This window comes from Schistocerca nitens, chromosome 9, assembly GCF_023898315.1.
Source record: "Schistocerca nitens isolate TAMUIC-IGC-003100 chromosome 9, iqSchNite1.1, whole genome shotgun sequence".
In the NCBI taxonomy this organism is placed as follows: domain Eukaryota; kingdom Metazoa; phylum Arthropoda; class Insecta; order Orthoptera; family Acrididae; genus Schistocerca; species Schistocerca nitens.
Window position 1 is genome coordinate 357,770,591 of NC_064622.1, and position 14,726 is coordinate 357,785,316.

General features: G+C 40.9%; 1 protein-coding gene across 1 annotated transcript in view; it reads left to right on the forward strand.

Moving 5' to 3' along the window:
• The window catches only part of LOC126203265 (uncharacterized), a 276,975-nt gene that overhangs the window by 245,157 nt on the left and 17,092 nt on the right, over positions 1 to 14,726 (forward strand). Inside the window, exon 8 of the mRNA XM_049937520.1 lies at positions 9,128 to 9,315. Within this exon, the coding sequence (XP_049793477.1) occupies positions 9,128 to 9,315 (188 nt within the window). The remainder of the gene's footprint in view (positions 1 to 9,127; positions 9,316 to 14,726) is intronic.

Here is a 14,726-nt window from a genome sequence, read left to right on the forward strand (position 1 = left end):
ATAATATATGCGTTCTGTGCCATTTTAGGGAATGGGGTAGATAATAGAAATATTTAGGGATGACACTATAATGTAAACAAAAAAAAAAGAATAAAAATGAACTTGTTTCCTGTGCTCATTCCTTGTGCATTTGACACGTTCCACATCATAACGGTTTTCCGTGCTATTGATCAATGGAACACGTAACTAACTAACTAACTCTGTGTGCATGCTTGTGGTGGCGGCTGAATGGGGCGGTCACGGGCAAGAGAAGACTCAACCCGACAAATCCGGACCTGATCAAATTTATTGGCGGTTATGGTGCTGGAATCGAATTGTTCTATTATTTACAACACTTGATGGAGCGAAGGATCTGAGTACTTGAGATTTCTCTAATTCTGCTATCAGGGATATTGAATGTGATTGCATCAAGGATCATCATGTCACTATAAAAGTTTCCACAACTACACTTGAATTTACACTTCCCAGTGAAACCCTCTAAGTCGGTATACCACTGACGATACGTCTGTTCCGGCTATTTCTTAAGTTGAAAGAACTGAAATCAGCTAATGCAGGTTTAATAACAAAAAAACAGGAGTGCGGGTAAGCAACTACGAACAGCATAGTGAACGCATTATTGTAGCCAAGATAGACATGAAGCCCACGCCTACCACAGTAGTATAAGTTTATATGCCAACTAGCTCCGCAGATGAAGATATTGATGAAATGTATGATGAGATAAAAGAAGTTATTCAGATAGTGACTGAAGACGAAAATTTAATAGTCATGGGGGACTGGAATTCGATTGTAGGAAAAGGAAGGGAAGGAAAAATAGTAGGTGAATATGGAATGGGGGTAAGGAATGAAAGAGGAAGCCATCTGGTAGAATTTTGCGTAGAGCATAACTTAATCATAGCTAACACTTGGTTCACGAACCATGAAAGAAGGTTGTATACATGGAAGGGGCCTGGAGTCACTGAAAGGTTTCAGATGGATTATATAATGGTAAGACAGAGATTTAGGAAACATGTTTTAAATTGTAAGAACAGGGGAAGATGTGGACTCTGATCACAATCTATTGGTAATGAACTGTAGATCAAAATTGAAGAAACTGCAAAAATGTGGGAATTTAAGGAGATGGGACCTCGATAAACTGACAGAACCAGAGGTTATAGAGAGTATCCGAGAGAGCATTACAGAATGATTGACAAGAGCAGTGGAAAGAAATACAATAGAAGAAGAAAAAGAATGAGTAGCTTTGAGAGATGAAGTAGTGGAGGCAGCGAAGGATCAAGTAGGTAAAAAGACGAGGCTAGTATAAATCCTTGGGTAACAGAAGAGATATTGAATTTAATTGATGAAAGGAGAAAATATAAAAGTGCAGTAAATGAAGCAGGCAAAAAGCAATACAAACGTCTCAAAAATGAGATTGACAGGAAGTGAAAAATGGCTAAGCAGGGATGGTTAGAGGACAAATGTAAGGGTGTAGAGGCATATATCACTAGGGGTTAGATAGATATTGCCTACAGGAAAATTAATGAGACCTTTGGAGAAAAGAGAACCACTTGTATGAATATCAAGAGCTCAGATGGAAAACCAGTTCTAAGCAGAGAAGGGAAATTAGAAAGATGGAAGGAGTATACAGTGTGTCTATACAAGGGCGCTTCCCCCATGAACCATAGACCTTGCCGTTGGTGGGGAGGCTAGCGTGCCTCAGCGATACAGATGGCCGTACCATAGGTGCAACCACAACGGAGGGGTACCTGTTGAGAGGCCAGACAAACATGTGGTTCCTGAAGAGGGGCAGCAGCCATTTCAGTAGTTGCAGGGGCAACAGTCTCGATGATTGACTGATCTGGCCTTGTAACATTAACCAAAACAGCCTTGCTGTGCTGGTACTGCGAACGGCTGAAAGCAAGGGGAAACTACAGCCGTAATTTTTCCCAAGGACATGCAGCTTTACTGTATGATTAAATGATGATGGCATCCTCTTGGGTAAAATATTCCGGAGGTAAAATAGTCCCCCATTCGGATCTCTGGGCGGGGACTACTCAAGAGGACGTCGTTATCAGGAGAAAGAAAACTGGCATTCTACGGATCGGAGCGTGGAATGTCAGATCCCTTAATCGGGCAGGTAGGTTAGCAAATTTAAAAAGGGAAATGGATAGGTTAAAGTTAGATATAGTGGGAATTAGTGAAGTTCGGTGGCAGGAGGAACAAGACTTTTGGTCAGGTGATTACAGGGTTATAAATACAAAATCAAATAGGGGTAATGCAGGAGTAGGTTTAATAATGAATAAAAAAATAGGAGTGCGGGTTAGCTACTACAAACAACATAGTGAACGCATTATTGTGGCCAAGATAGACACAAAGCCCATGCCTACTACAGTACTACAAGTTTATATGCCAACTAGCTCTGCAGATGATGAAGAAATTGATGAAATGTATGACGAGATAAAAGAAATTATTCAGGTAGTGAAGGGAGACGAAAATTTAATAGTCATGGGTGACTGGAATTCGTCAGTAGGAAAAGGGAGAGAAGGAAACATAGTAGGTGAATATGGATTGGGGGGAAGAAATGAAAGAGGAAGCCGCCTTGTAGAATTTTGCACAGAGCATAACTTAATCATAGCTAACACTTGGTTCAAGAATCATAAAAGAAGGTTGTATACCTGGAAGAATCCTGGAGATACTAATAGGTATCAGATAGATTATATAATGGTAAGACAGAGATTTAGGAACCAGGTTTTAAATTGTAAGACATTTCCAGGGGCAGATGTGGATTCTGACCACAATCTATGGGTTATGAACTGCAGATTGAAACTGAAGGAACTGCAAAAAGGTGGGAATTTAAGGAGATGGGACCTGGATAAACTGAAAGGACCAGAAGTTGTAGAAAGTTTCAGGGAGAGCATAAGGGAACAATTGACAGGAATGGGGGAAATAAATACAGTAGAAGAAGAATGGGTAGCTCTGAGGGATGAAGTAGTGAAGGCAGCAGAGGATCAAGTAGGTAAAAAGACGAGGGCTAATAGAAATCCTTGGGTAACAGAAAAAATATTGAATTTAATTGATGAAAGGAGAAAATATAAAAATGCAGTAAATGAAGCAGTCAAAAGGGAATACAAACGTCTCAAAAATGAGATCGACAGAAAGTGCAAAATGGCTAAGCAGGGATGGCTAGAGGACAAATGTAAGGATGTAGAGGCTTGTCTCACTAGGGGTAAGATAGATACTGCCTACAGGAAAATTAAAGAGACCTTTGGAGAGAAGAAAACCACTTGTATGAATATCAAGAGCTCAGATGGCAACCCAGTTCTAAGCAAAGAAGGGAAGGCAGAAAGGTGGAAGGAGTATATAGAGGGTTTATACAAGGGCGATGTACTTGAGGACAATATTATGGAAATGGAAGAGGATGTAGATGAAGATGAAATGGGAGATAAGATACTGCGTGAAGAGTTTGACAGAGCACTGAAAGACCTGAGTCGAAACAAGGCCCCGGGAGTAGACAACATTCCATTACAACTACTGATGGCCTTGGGAGAGCCAGTCCTGACAAAACTCTACCATCTGGTGAGGAAGATGTATGAGACAGGCAAAATACCCACAGACTTCAAGAATAATATAATAATTCCAATACCAAAGAAAGCAGGTGTTGACAGATGTGAAAATTACCGAACTATCAGTTTAATAAGTCACAGCTGCAAAATACTAACGCGAATTCTTTACAGACGAATGGAAAAACTGGTAGAAACGGACCTCGGGGAAGATCAGTTTGGATTCCGTAGAAATGTTGGAACACGTGAGGCAATACTAACCTTACAACTTATCTTAGAAGAAAGATTAAGAAAAGCCAAACCTACGTTTCTAGCATTTGTAGACTTAGAGAAAGCTTTTGACAACGTTAACTGGAATATTCTCTTTCAAATTCTGAAGGTGGCAGGGGTAAAATACAGGGAGCGAAAGGCTATTTACAATTTGTACAGAAACCAGATGGCAGTTATAAGAGTCGAGGGGCATGAAAGGGAAGCAGTGGTTGGGAAAGGAGTGAGACAGGGTTGTAGCCTCTCCCCGATGTTATTCAATCTGTATATTGAGCAAGCAGTAAAGGAAACAAAAGAAAAATTCGGAGTAGGTATTAAAATTCATGGAGAAGAAGTAAAAGCTTTGAGGTTCGCCGATGACATTGTAATTCTGTCAGAGACAGCAAAGGACTTGGAAGAGCAGTTGAACGGAATGGACAGTGTCTTGAATGGAGGATATAAGATGAACATCAACAAAAGCAAAACGAGGATAATGGAATGTAGTCAAATTAAATCGGGTGATGCTGAGGGGATTAGATTAGGAAATGAGACGCTTAAAGTAGTAAAGGAGTTTTGCTATTTAGGGAGTAAAATAACTGATGATGGTCGAAGTAGAGAGGATATAAAATGTAGACTGGCAATGGCAAGGAAATCGTTTCTGAAGAAGAGAAATTTGTTAACATCGAGTATAGATTTAAGTGCCAGGAAGTCGTTTCTGAAAGTATTTGTATGGAGTGTAGCCATGTATGGAAGTGAAACATGGACGATAACCAGTTTGGACAAGAAGAGAATAGAAGCTTTCGAAATGTGGTGCTACAGAAGAATGCTGAAGATAAGGTGGGTAGATCACGTAACTAATGAGGAGGTATTGAATAGGATTGGGGAGAAGAGAAGTTTGTGGCACAACTTGACTAGAAGAAGGGATCGGTTGGTAGGACATGTTTTGAGGCATCAAGGGATCACAAATTTAGCATTGGAGGGCAGTGTGGAGGGTAAAAATCGTAGAGGGAGACCAAGAGATGAATACACTAAGCAGATTCAGAAGGATGTAGGTTGCAGTAGGTACTGGGAGATGAAGAAGCTTGCACAGGATAGAGTAGCATGGAGAGCTGCATCAAACCAGTCTCAGGACTGAAGACCACAACAACAACATACAAGGGCGATGTACTTGTGGACAATATTATGGAAATAGAAGAGGACATAGATGATGATAAAATGGGAGATGTGATATTGTGTGAAGAGTTTGACAGAGCGCTGAAAGACCTAAGTCGAAACAAGGCCCCGGGAGTAGACAACATTCCATTAGAACTACTGACAGCCTTGGGAGACAAAACTCTACCATCTGGTGAGCAAGATGTATGAGACAGGCGAAATACCCTTAGACGTCAAGAAAAATATAATAATTTCAATTCCAAAGAAAGCAGGTGTTGACAGCTGCGAAAATTACCGAACTATCAGTTTAATAAGTCATGGCTGCAAAATGCTAACACGAATTCTATACAGATGAATGGAAAAACTGGTGAACCTGATATCAGGGGAGATCAGTTTGGATTCTGTAGAAATGTTGCAACACTTGAGGCAATACTGACCCTATGACTTATCTTAGAAGATAGATTAAGGAAAGGCAAATACAGGGAGCAAAAAGCTATTTACGATTTGTGCAGAAACCATATGGCAGTTATAAGAGTCGAGGGGCATGAAAGGGAAGCAGTGGTTGGGAAGGGAGTGGGACAGGATTGTAGCCTCTCCCCGATGCTATTCAATCTGTATATTGAGCAAGCAGTAAAGGAAACAAAAGAAAAATTTGGAGTAGGAAATAAAATCTTTGGAGAAGAAATAAAAATTTTGAGGTTTGCCGATGACATTGTAATTCCGTTAGTGACAGCAAAGAACTTGGAAGAGCAGTTGAACAGAATGGACAGTGTCTTGAAAGGACGATATAATATGAACATCAAGAAAAGTAAAACGACGATAAAGGAATGTAGTCGAATGAAGTCGGGTGATATTGAGGGGATTGGATTAGGAAATGAGACACTTAAAGTAGTAGATGAGTTTTCCTATTTTGGGAGCAAAGTAACTGATGATGGTCGAAGTAGAGAGGATATAAAATGTAGACTGGCAATGGCAACGAAAACGTTTCTGAAGAAGAGAAATTAGCTAACATCGAGTAAAGATTTAAGTGTCAGGAAGTCTTTTCTGAAAATATTTGTATAGATTGTAGCTATGGTAGCTATGTATGGAAGTGAAACATGGGTGATAGATAGTTTAGACAAGAAGAGAATAGAAGCTTTCGAAATGTGGCGCTACAGACGAATGCTGAATATTAGATGGGTGGATCACGTAAGTAATGAGGAGGTACTGAATAGAATTGGGGAAAAGAGGAAATTGTGACACAACCTGGCTAAAAGAAGGGGCCAGTTGGTAGGACAAGTTCTGAGGCATCAAGGGATCACGTTTAGTATTGGAACGTATCGTGGAGGGTAAAAATAGTAGAGGTAGACCAAGAGATCAATACACTAAGCAGGTTCAGAAGGATGTAGGTTGCAGTAGGTGCTTGGAGGTGAAGAAGCCTGCACAGGCTAGTGTAGCATGGAGAGCTGCATCAAACCAATCTCTGGAATGAAGACCACAACAACAAAAGTGAAACCCTCTAACGGGGTATACCACTGACGATATGTCTGTTTCGGCTTATTCTGAAGGTGAAAGAAGTGAAATCTGGCTGCCGTGACATTAATCTGCTGTTTGTAATACTAACTTAATGCACCTACTACTTCATCATAGGAGTGTGTTTGGGAGTCGACGTAGGTAAAAGTTTTTGAATTAAGCAAAACACAGGAGTTCCCACAGCCGACAGGAAATAATGAGGTTTCACAGTACCTTGAATTCGATGGACTTCACAGTAGGCCTGGAACTGGGTGAGATGTTCAAGCCATTCCTTTTGTTTTTCATCAAATTGCCAAAACAGTGAAAAGTTGTTTGGTGGGACTTATTGGATAGGTTGGTTGGTCAGTTTTGCAGCCGACACACCTTGTGCGCCAAGAAATTGCTGGACAGTAGACAGCAATGTGGCGATTTGATGGCTCTGGAACTGAAAAATCTGATTTAGTTCCAGAACAGGAGCAGTCTGCAGCTGAGGTGCAGCGGCAGGGGGGTGGATAGGGCAGCATAGCCATTCTAACGTAACTAAATTACAGCAAAATATGAAAAGACAAATAGCAAAGCAATGTGTAAAGCTTCTGAAAAGAGAAATAGATTAGTTCTGCAGCTCCCTTCCTGTAATACAAGCAACAGCAAGAACAAATGAGCAACTAGAATCACTGCAACAACAGCTCCCCTGAAGCAATCTAGAACACATGGAAACTAAGCAAAACTTGTTGATCAGACTCAATGCCACTTGCTGTGGGTGTGTCCTCTTGTAAGGTTTTGTGATTCCTGGCTGAATGAGGAGAGGGTGATATGATAGGTGGGTGGTCAGTTTCCTCTCACTACAACACAAAATGCTCATGTGGTTAAAATACACTTTATTACAGGAGCCAATTGAGTAATTAACTTTAATCATGTCCAGTCTGAAGTTCTGTGGTTAACAACAGTCAATAACATGCACTAAATCATGAATCTTGTCCATGTCCATATCACAACTATATCCAACTTCTAACATTCCCTCACAGCTAGCTAAGATGTGAGGCAATGACTATCAACTGTACAGTGTGACTTAGAGATTGAGGCAGCTCGGTACGTTGGCAGTGGCGGTGGCCTATATCCAAGTTGCCCAGGTGGTGTTATCGGCGCATAGCCTGGGTGTGTGTCTTGGTCTTCTCTTGTTCTAGGCACACTTAGTTCAGTGCCTGCTATACAGTATTTCTTAGTGCTGACTGGTGTGCTGGTGGAGGCATATGCCAGCACAAAAATATTTTCTACTTCTGACTTTTTGTTAACAAATTTTTCATTGAATTTGATAGAAATGCAGTCTTCCTGTGCTCTCAGTTGCCCTGTTTCACTTTTAACAATATTCAAAATTTTTTTTAATTTTGTTATCAGACATGCTAATCTCAGACATAATGCACATACTTCTGAAATTTTTAATAACTTTTCTTAATACAGTGCAGTAGTTTTTATAAAGTTTCACTGTTTATGGATCATTAATCCTTCTACGTGTAAGATACATTATGCTGTTTACAAGGTATTTTTATTCCTTTAGTAAGCCATGCCTTTTTTGATGCTTTTTTACAATTATATTGCAGTGTTTTCTTAGGGAAACTGTTTTCAAATATACTCAGAAAAGTATCATGAAATAGGTTAAATTTTAAATTAGCGTCAGGTTCTCTGTACCCCTCACCCCAGTCTAACTGTTCCAACCTTTCCCTAAAATTTGCAATGGTTAAATCGTTAATTGAACGTACTATTTTGGAGGATTGTTTTGCAAACACCTGCAGACATCAGTGGGAGAATGAAGAATGTGTGTGGGTGGAATGGTGCGCTAAGTCCCTTATTGGTTGCAATTTGACACAAGATACCAATTGATTTGGGAATCCAGCCTCATCCATTATAGACAACAACAAATGGGAGACACCCATCCTAAAGTCCTGACATCTCCCATTGAGATTATCACACCTTTGTTTCCTTAAATAAGGGCTTCAAGTGTCAACCATACCTGTCTGACGAGGATGTGCAGCTGGCAGTTACGGACTTCTTCAAGCGATATGACATCACTTTTTTAACAAAAAATAGGTGTCCTCAACCTGGTGAGTGAGTGTGATGATTGCCTCAATGTGGATGACCATTTTACCTGATTGACATACTGATTCTAGACTGTACAACTTTTGAACATAAAATTTTTCATCATCTCTTATACATGGAATGGAATTGGATGGGGGTGGGGAGGGGGGTGGAGGAAGGGGGGTAGCCCAAGAAAAATTACCAAAAGAACTGAAGAATAGCCGGCCAAGAGGCACCCCACTGCACACGTGTCCCTAGTTTAACAAACTGTCAGGCACCTTATAACATCTTGGCTCATTGAATCACCTGATCTTAGTCTTGTAGAAAAAGTTTGTGGCTAACTCGAATAGCAGGTGACATGTGGCAATCAACATTCCTGCAGTCTGATAACTCTGCATGTCCTAATAGAATGAGTGGCTTCAGTGGCCAAATTGAGGCCCCTATTTATGCTGGAGGCAATATCACACAGGATGAGTGACCTGTCTCTGGGGATGACAATTTTTTTGTCCTACGTGCTCACCTAAACTGTTTTTGTAACCTACTAGGAACCATCGATGCTATAAAGATCTTATGAGTACTGATTCATTGTTCTAAATCAGCTGTATGTGTATTCACATGTGTGTTTGCAGCCGGAGGAGCCGCCCCCAGGAAGGCAGCACACACAGGGAGCGGTGCAAGTTCCTGCTGTACTCTGGGTATGCCTGGGGTGTACCAGCCACTATTTGTGCCATCACAGCTGCTGTGGACTTCTCTCTGGCAGTGCCTACCACCAGCCAGCTCAAGCCCAACATTGGCACCAGAACTTGCTGGTTCCAAGGTACCATATGCCCTGAGGCAGTTCAACTGTATTTCACACTTAGTACACTGTCTGATTTAAAAGTATCCAGATGACACCCCTATGTAAAGCAGAATTGATGACTAGGTGTATGAGAGGCATAAAAAGGGACAGGGAATACTGACCATGGAGAAGCATACTGGGTCAGTAAGGATAACTCAAGGACTCTGAATGTGGATTAGTCATTGGATATCACCTAAGCAACAAATCCATCAGGGACATTTCAACCCTTTTAAAGTTGTCCAAGCCAACTGTTAGTGATTTGAAGGAAATGTGAAGAAACAATCACAGAAAATCAAGACTGGGCAGGCCTTTTGTACTGGTGGACGGGGACTGGTGAGCGTTGTAGAGGGTGGTACTAAAAAAGTTCATGAAATCTGCATAAGGACCATGAATGAGTTACAAAGTGCTACCAGCAGTCCAGTTAGAAAACTGACTGCTTGTAGGGAGTTAAAGAGAATGGGGTACAATGGTCAAGTGCTTGAGGTGATGTGAAACTGACACTATTCAACAGTGGATGATTGGAAACAAGTGATTTAGAGTGATGAAATACATAATACCCTGTGGAAGTCTGATGAAAGAATTTGGATTTGGCAAATGCCTGTTGAAAGTTCCATAATGTCTAGTGCCAACAGTTAAGTATGGAGGAGGTAGTGATATGGTATGGCAGTGTTTCTCATGATTGTGATGTCTCATTATTGTGCTTAAGATAATGCTAAATGCGTAAGGATATAAACACATTTTATAGCATCATATAATATGGATGTCAGCCTCCACGGGTGACTGCAATGCGGAGGACCTGGGTTTGATACTTAGTACAGCCAGAGAGTTTTCCTTAGTGGGTAGAATAGGGTGTGCACACACCATGATGCCAGCTGAAGAACTACGCTCCAGATCACAAAAACTTACAATGGCCGACTGACCCCACACATTGCCATGCCACACCTAATGACTCCATTGGTGAAGGATTGTATGATGGTCAGTTGGTACTGATGGGCCCCAAGGACCTGTGTATGGATTTAATCTGGTAAGTACTAGGCACAGCCGAAAGACAATTCAGAGATGATGATTGATTGTATCCGCACAACAATGCACCCTGTCATAAAACATCTGTGAAGCAATGGTTTGTAGACAATAATAGTCTAGAAATGGACCAGCCTGTACAAAGTCCTGATATGAATCCCTGGATGAGTTATAATTATGACTTTGCTCTGAACCCCAGCATCCAAAATTACTCCTTTTTTGGTTTTTGTCCTTGGGAAAGAATGGGCTGGCATTCCCCCACAGACGTTTAGACACCTCATTGAATGTGCCCCCAAAAAAATTGAAGGTGGCATAAAGGCAAAGGTTGAAAACATCCCATTCAGTAATAGGTGACCCAACACGTTTGGTCATATAGCATAATACATGCTACAGGTACTGCTCCATTATGGGCAGGACTCTACTGACAGAGTGATGAGGGAGGTGCAGGAATAGATGAGTGCAAAAATTGACATGAGAAAACTAAGAAAGAAATACAATATAACTGGGAGAGGTATGTGAGTTTTACTGTCCACCATGTTCCTATCTTACACCTGTGAGAAAAGCCCCTCGCTCAGTCTGTGAGTAAGTGCACACTCTTATCATAGTAGCATTTCGCTCAAGCAGCATCATAAGGAAAATAGTACTTCTGAACAGACCATGATCGCTAACATGGTTTATCTGGGGACTGTGTACTTGATCAACTAAGTTGCCGCCTACACATCTCACTGTTCAATGGTGGAATTCATACTGCTACTTTTCTGCATTATTGTTGGGACTTAAAGGTCAGCTAGCCACTGCTATCTAAACAAATGCTTTGGGTTTATACTGACTGAGAATGAGTAACATGGGAATGTGGATGAAAAGGGCAAAAAAAGAGTGGAGGTGATATGTAATTTAGTTGTCCCTTCAGCCAGTACTTTTGCTGCTCCCAGATTTTGTTTTTTAGCATCTGCTGTGTGGATAAACAAGATAGCTGTTTAAAAATAAGCCTTCTGTAGCTGACTAATAATGTTATGGCAGTTGTTAATGACTGTGCCTGTAGTCAGCGATACTCTGTTATCTGTTTAACCCTTTGTGTAAACAAACACATCTTCTGCCATTAGTAATCAGTGTATTTAGTGTTGTAAGATCACTGTAAGTAGGATCTACATGTGTATTAGGTATTTTGTTATTATTCTAGTGCGACTGAAACACTGACACTTTGTAAGGCTTTGGAAGTCGTAAGATCTTTTCATAATCACTGTGCTAAATGACTGACCAGTAGCTATGCAGTACCAGTATGAAGAAAGGTGTATGTCCGGCGACACATCACTTCCAGTGATAAGATAACTCTTGAACTGATAACTAGTAGTTATTTAGTGTGTGTTCTCACTTAGATTATGATCTTACCTCAAGTTTGGAGGTATCAGGTTACAATTGAGGCAGATGGGCAAGATCATCCACACTCTCCTTACCCAGGAAAGCACCTTGCAGCCTGTGCACCAGAGGCAACTGTGCACAGTCAACCTGGGGAGCCCCCACTCTACCCATACACCTGAGGCAATTGTATGTCGAACATGTCAGATCAGGACATAACTTGTGTGTGTGTTGTAATTTTTTTCATTCTATTTACACTTGTTACTCCTTAATGCAATACTTAAATTTTAACAATTTCCTTTCTGATTGATTTCATCATTCCGTGTACAGTATTCATATTGTAATCATTTCTTTCTAATCATATTCCTGCATACTACATAAGGAAAATGGAGACACATAGCTGCAGGTGAAGAAAACACACACACACACACACACACACACACACACACAAATAAATTAACCGACTACACACTCAGTCAGTCAATGAATAATGTGACTACAATATTGGAAAATGATGCATCATAAGAAAAAAATGTTCTAGGTGAAAAGCTAATATTAGTATAGGGGACATTTGTCTGTGCTACAACAGGCCACCTCCTAACAACCCCTCCTTTGTTGGTAAAGTCAATTTTGTATTTTCAAATGGGACCACCTCCCCTCCCCATTTTTATTGCATGTTCAGACTTTATGCCAAAAAATATGTATGGTTTACTCAACCATCGTTTTCCATTATTGGTAGATTGACAAATATCAAGTGTGCCTGTGTTTACAATTAACTGATGAATTTTATTCTACATTTCATTTACTATATAAATGTAAACCTTTGTGTTCTAATAGTTGTGATTTGTTCCAAAATTTACTTTATTGTTGCAAATTTCATTTTTTAGTACAGTATGGTTAACCTTCTCTTGGTTAGAAACAACATTTAGCATGATCCAGGAAAAACAATATGGATGTAACAGTTTTCTGTTCCCATTGTGGTGCCTGATTTTGTTGAGACCCCTTGCTTTTCATCATTTTGATGAGTTCCCTTGCCTCTCACCCTTGGAATGCTTGATTTCGATGAGTATTCATGGCAGATGCGACTGTCACTGTTACTTCATGGATATTTTACCTTATTACAGTGTTTGTGGTTTGTATTCTGCTGGTAGCCTAGAGTTATGGCAGCTGGAGGGAAACACACACTGAAATCAGTCAGCCTGATGGTGGGGTTCAATTGTGGCCCCCAAAATTAAGTGTTGCGATGGTTTGGGTACTCACAATGAATCAACCCCTTAGAGAACAGGAAACAACATTATTATACAAGCAGTTTATTTGCTTTAAATGCCAATATACAGTCATATTATCTGTACTGATCAATCACATTTCAAACAATGGAAAATCCAGGATGGAATATAACAGTATTATGAAAAGGAAAGCTGCCACACACCAATAGCAGAGATGCTGAGTCGCAGACAGACACAACAAAAAGACTGTCACAAATAAAGCTTATGGACAGCAAGGTCTTCATAAAAAAAAAAAGGTGACACACACACACACACACACACACACACACACACACACACACACACACACACACACAAAATCACGCAAACACAACTCACGCACACATGGCTGCAGCCTTAGGCAACTGAAGCCACACTGCGAGCATCAGCATCAGTGCATGATGAGAGTGGTGACTGCGTGGTGGTGAGGGGGGGGGGGGGGGACTGGGGACTGGGATATGGAGGGGGAGGGATAGTAGGATAGGGGTCATGGACAGTGAAGTGCTGCTGGAGAGCAAGCAGGGATGAGGTGGAGAGAGGGTAGGGCAGCTATGTGCAGTTGGGAGGTTAGACAGGGGGCGGGGGAGAGGTGGGGAGGAGGGGGGGGGGGTAGTGGAAAAGGAGAGAAGTAAAAAGACAGGGTGGGTGCAAAGGTAGAATGAGGGCTGTGTAGTGCTGGAATGGGAACAGGGGAGGGGCTGGATGGGTGAAAACAATGACTAATGAAGGCTGAGGCCAGGAGGGTTATGGGAACGTAGGATATATTGCAGGGGAAGTTCCTACTTGCACAGTTCAGAAAAGCTGGTGTTGGTGGAAAGGATCCATATGGCACAGGCTGTGAAGTGGTCATTTCTGCAAAATGAGCTCCTCATTATCTTCTTTTTCTGGCTTGCTATCATCTACATCCATGCCCTAAATGTGAGCTGAATAATTCACATTCTGCCTCTCAAATTTTAATAGTTCCTGATGTTTTATGGGAATGAGATCTTCAAAGTTAGGATGTCTGAAGATGTTTGATATGTTGTATATAGTTGTAAGCTCAGTATGAACAATACTTGTATAATATCTATTGCAATCCACAAGGGACCATGAGAAACAAAATTCGTCCTCCTCGGAAGTACTCTGGACATTAATACATGCCTGTTTAGCGGCAATATTTTTTGGAAGAGGGATGAAGCTGGATCCCTTTTTAAGTGAATCAAAGACACGTGAGTACACATCAAGGTAGAGTACTTGGCTGTGTGCCTTACCGACTCTTGCTCCTGGATTTCAGAAAAAATGGCCCAATATGACACTCTTGGTAAAGGTTCTGAACCACTTTGTGATGAAACACCCTGCAGTATCATGCTATGAGGCCCTCAGATTTGAATGATCCTCTTTTCCTCACCAGCATCACTACCTTCTTTTTGGGAATGTGTGAGTTCACACTACAGAACTTACTCGCACTTAGTGATGGGATACAATGGGTCACTGATGATTCAAGGGCACTCCTTTTTCAAAAGAGCTTGACAAACTTTGAGGAAAGTGGCAGGATCTCAATACTCCACATTATTATGTGTGCTCAAAATTGCTGAATTGGTTGCTAAACGAAATGCCAGTAGTTAAAAATCCATTTAACAAAGAATTCAGCAATTTTGCAGCACTAATATTAATTTGCAGTATGGCTGTATTTGTCTTGCATGGCTTTAGGTCACAATCACAATTTCACATTAGTGTTGTAAATGCGAGCTTGTAAAATTGTGTCCCCAA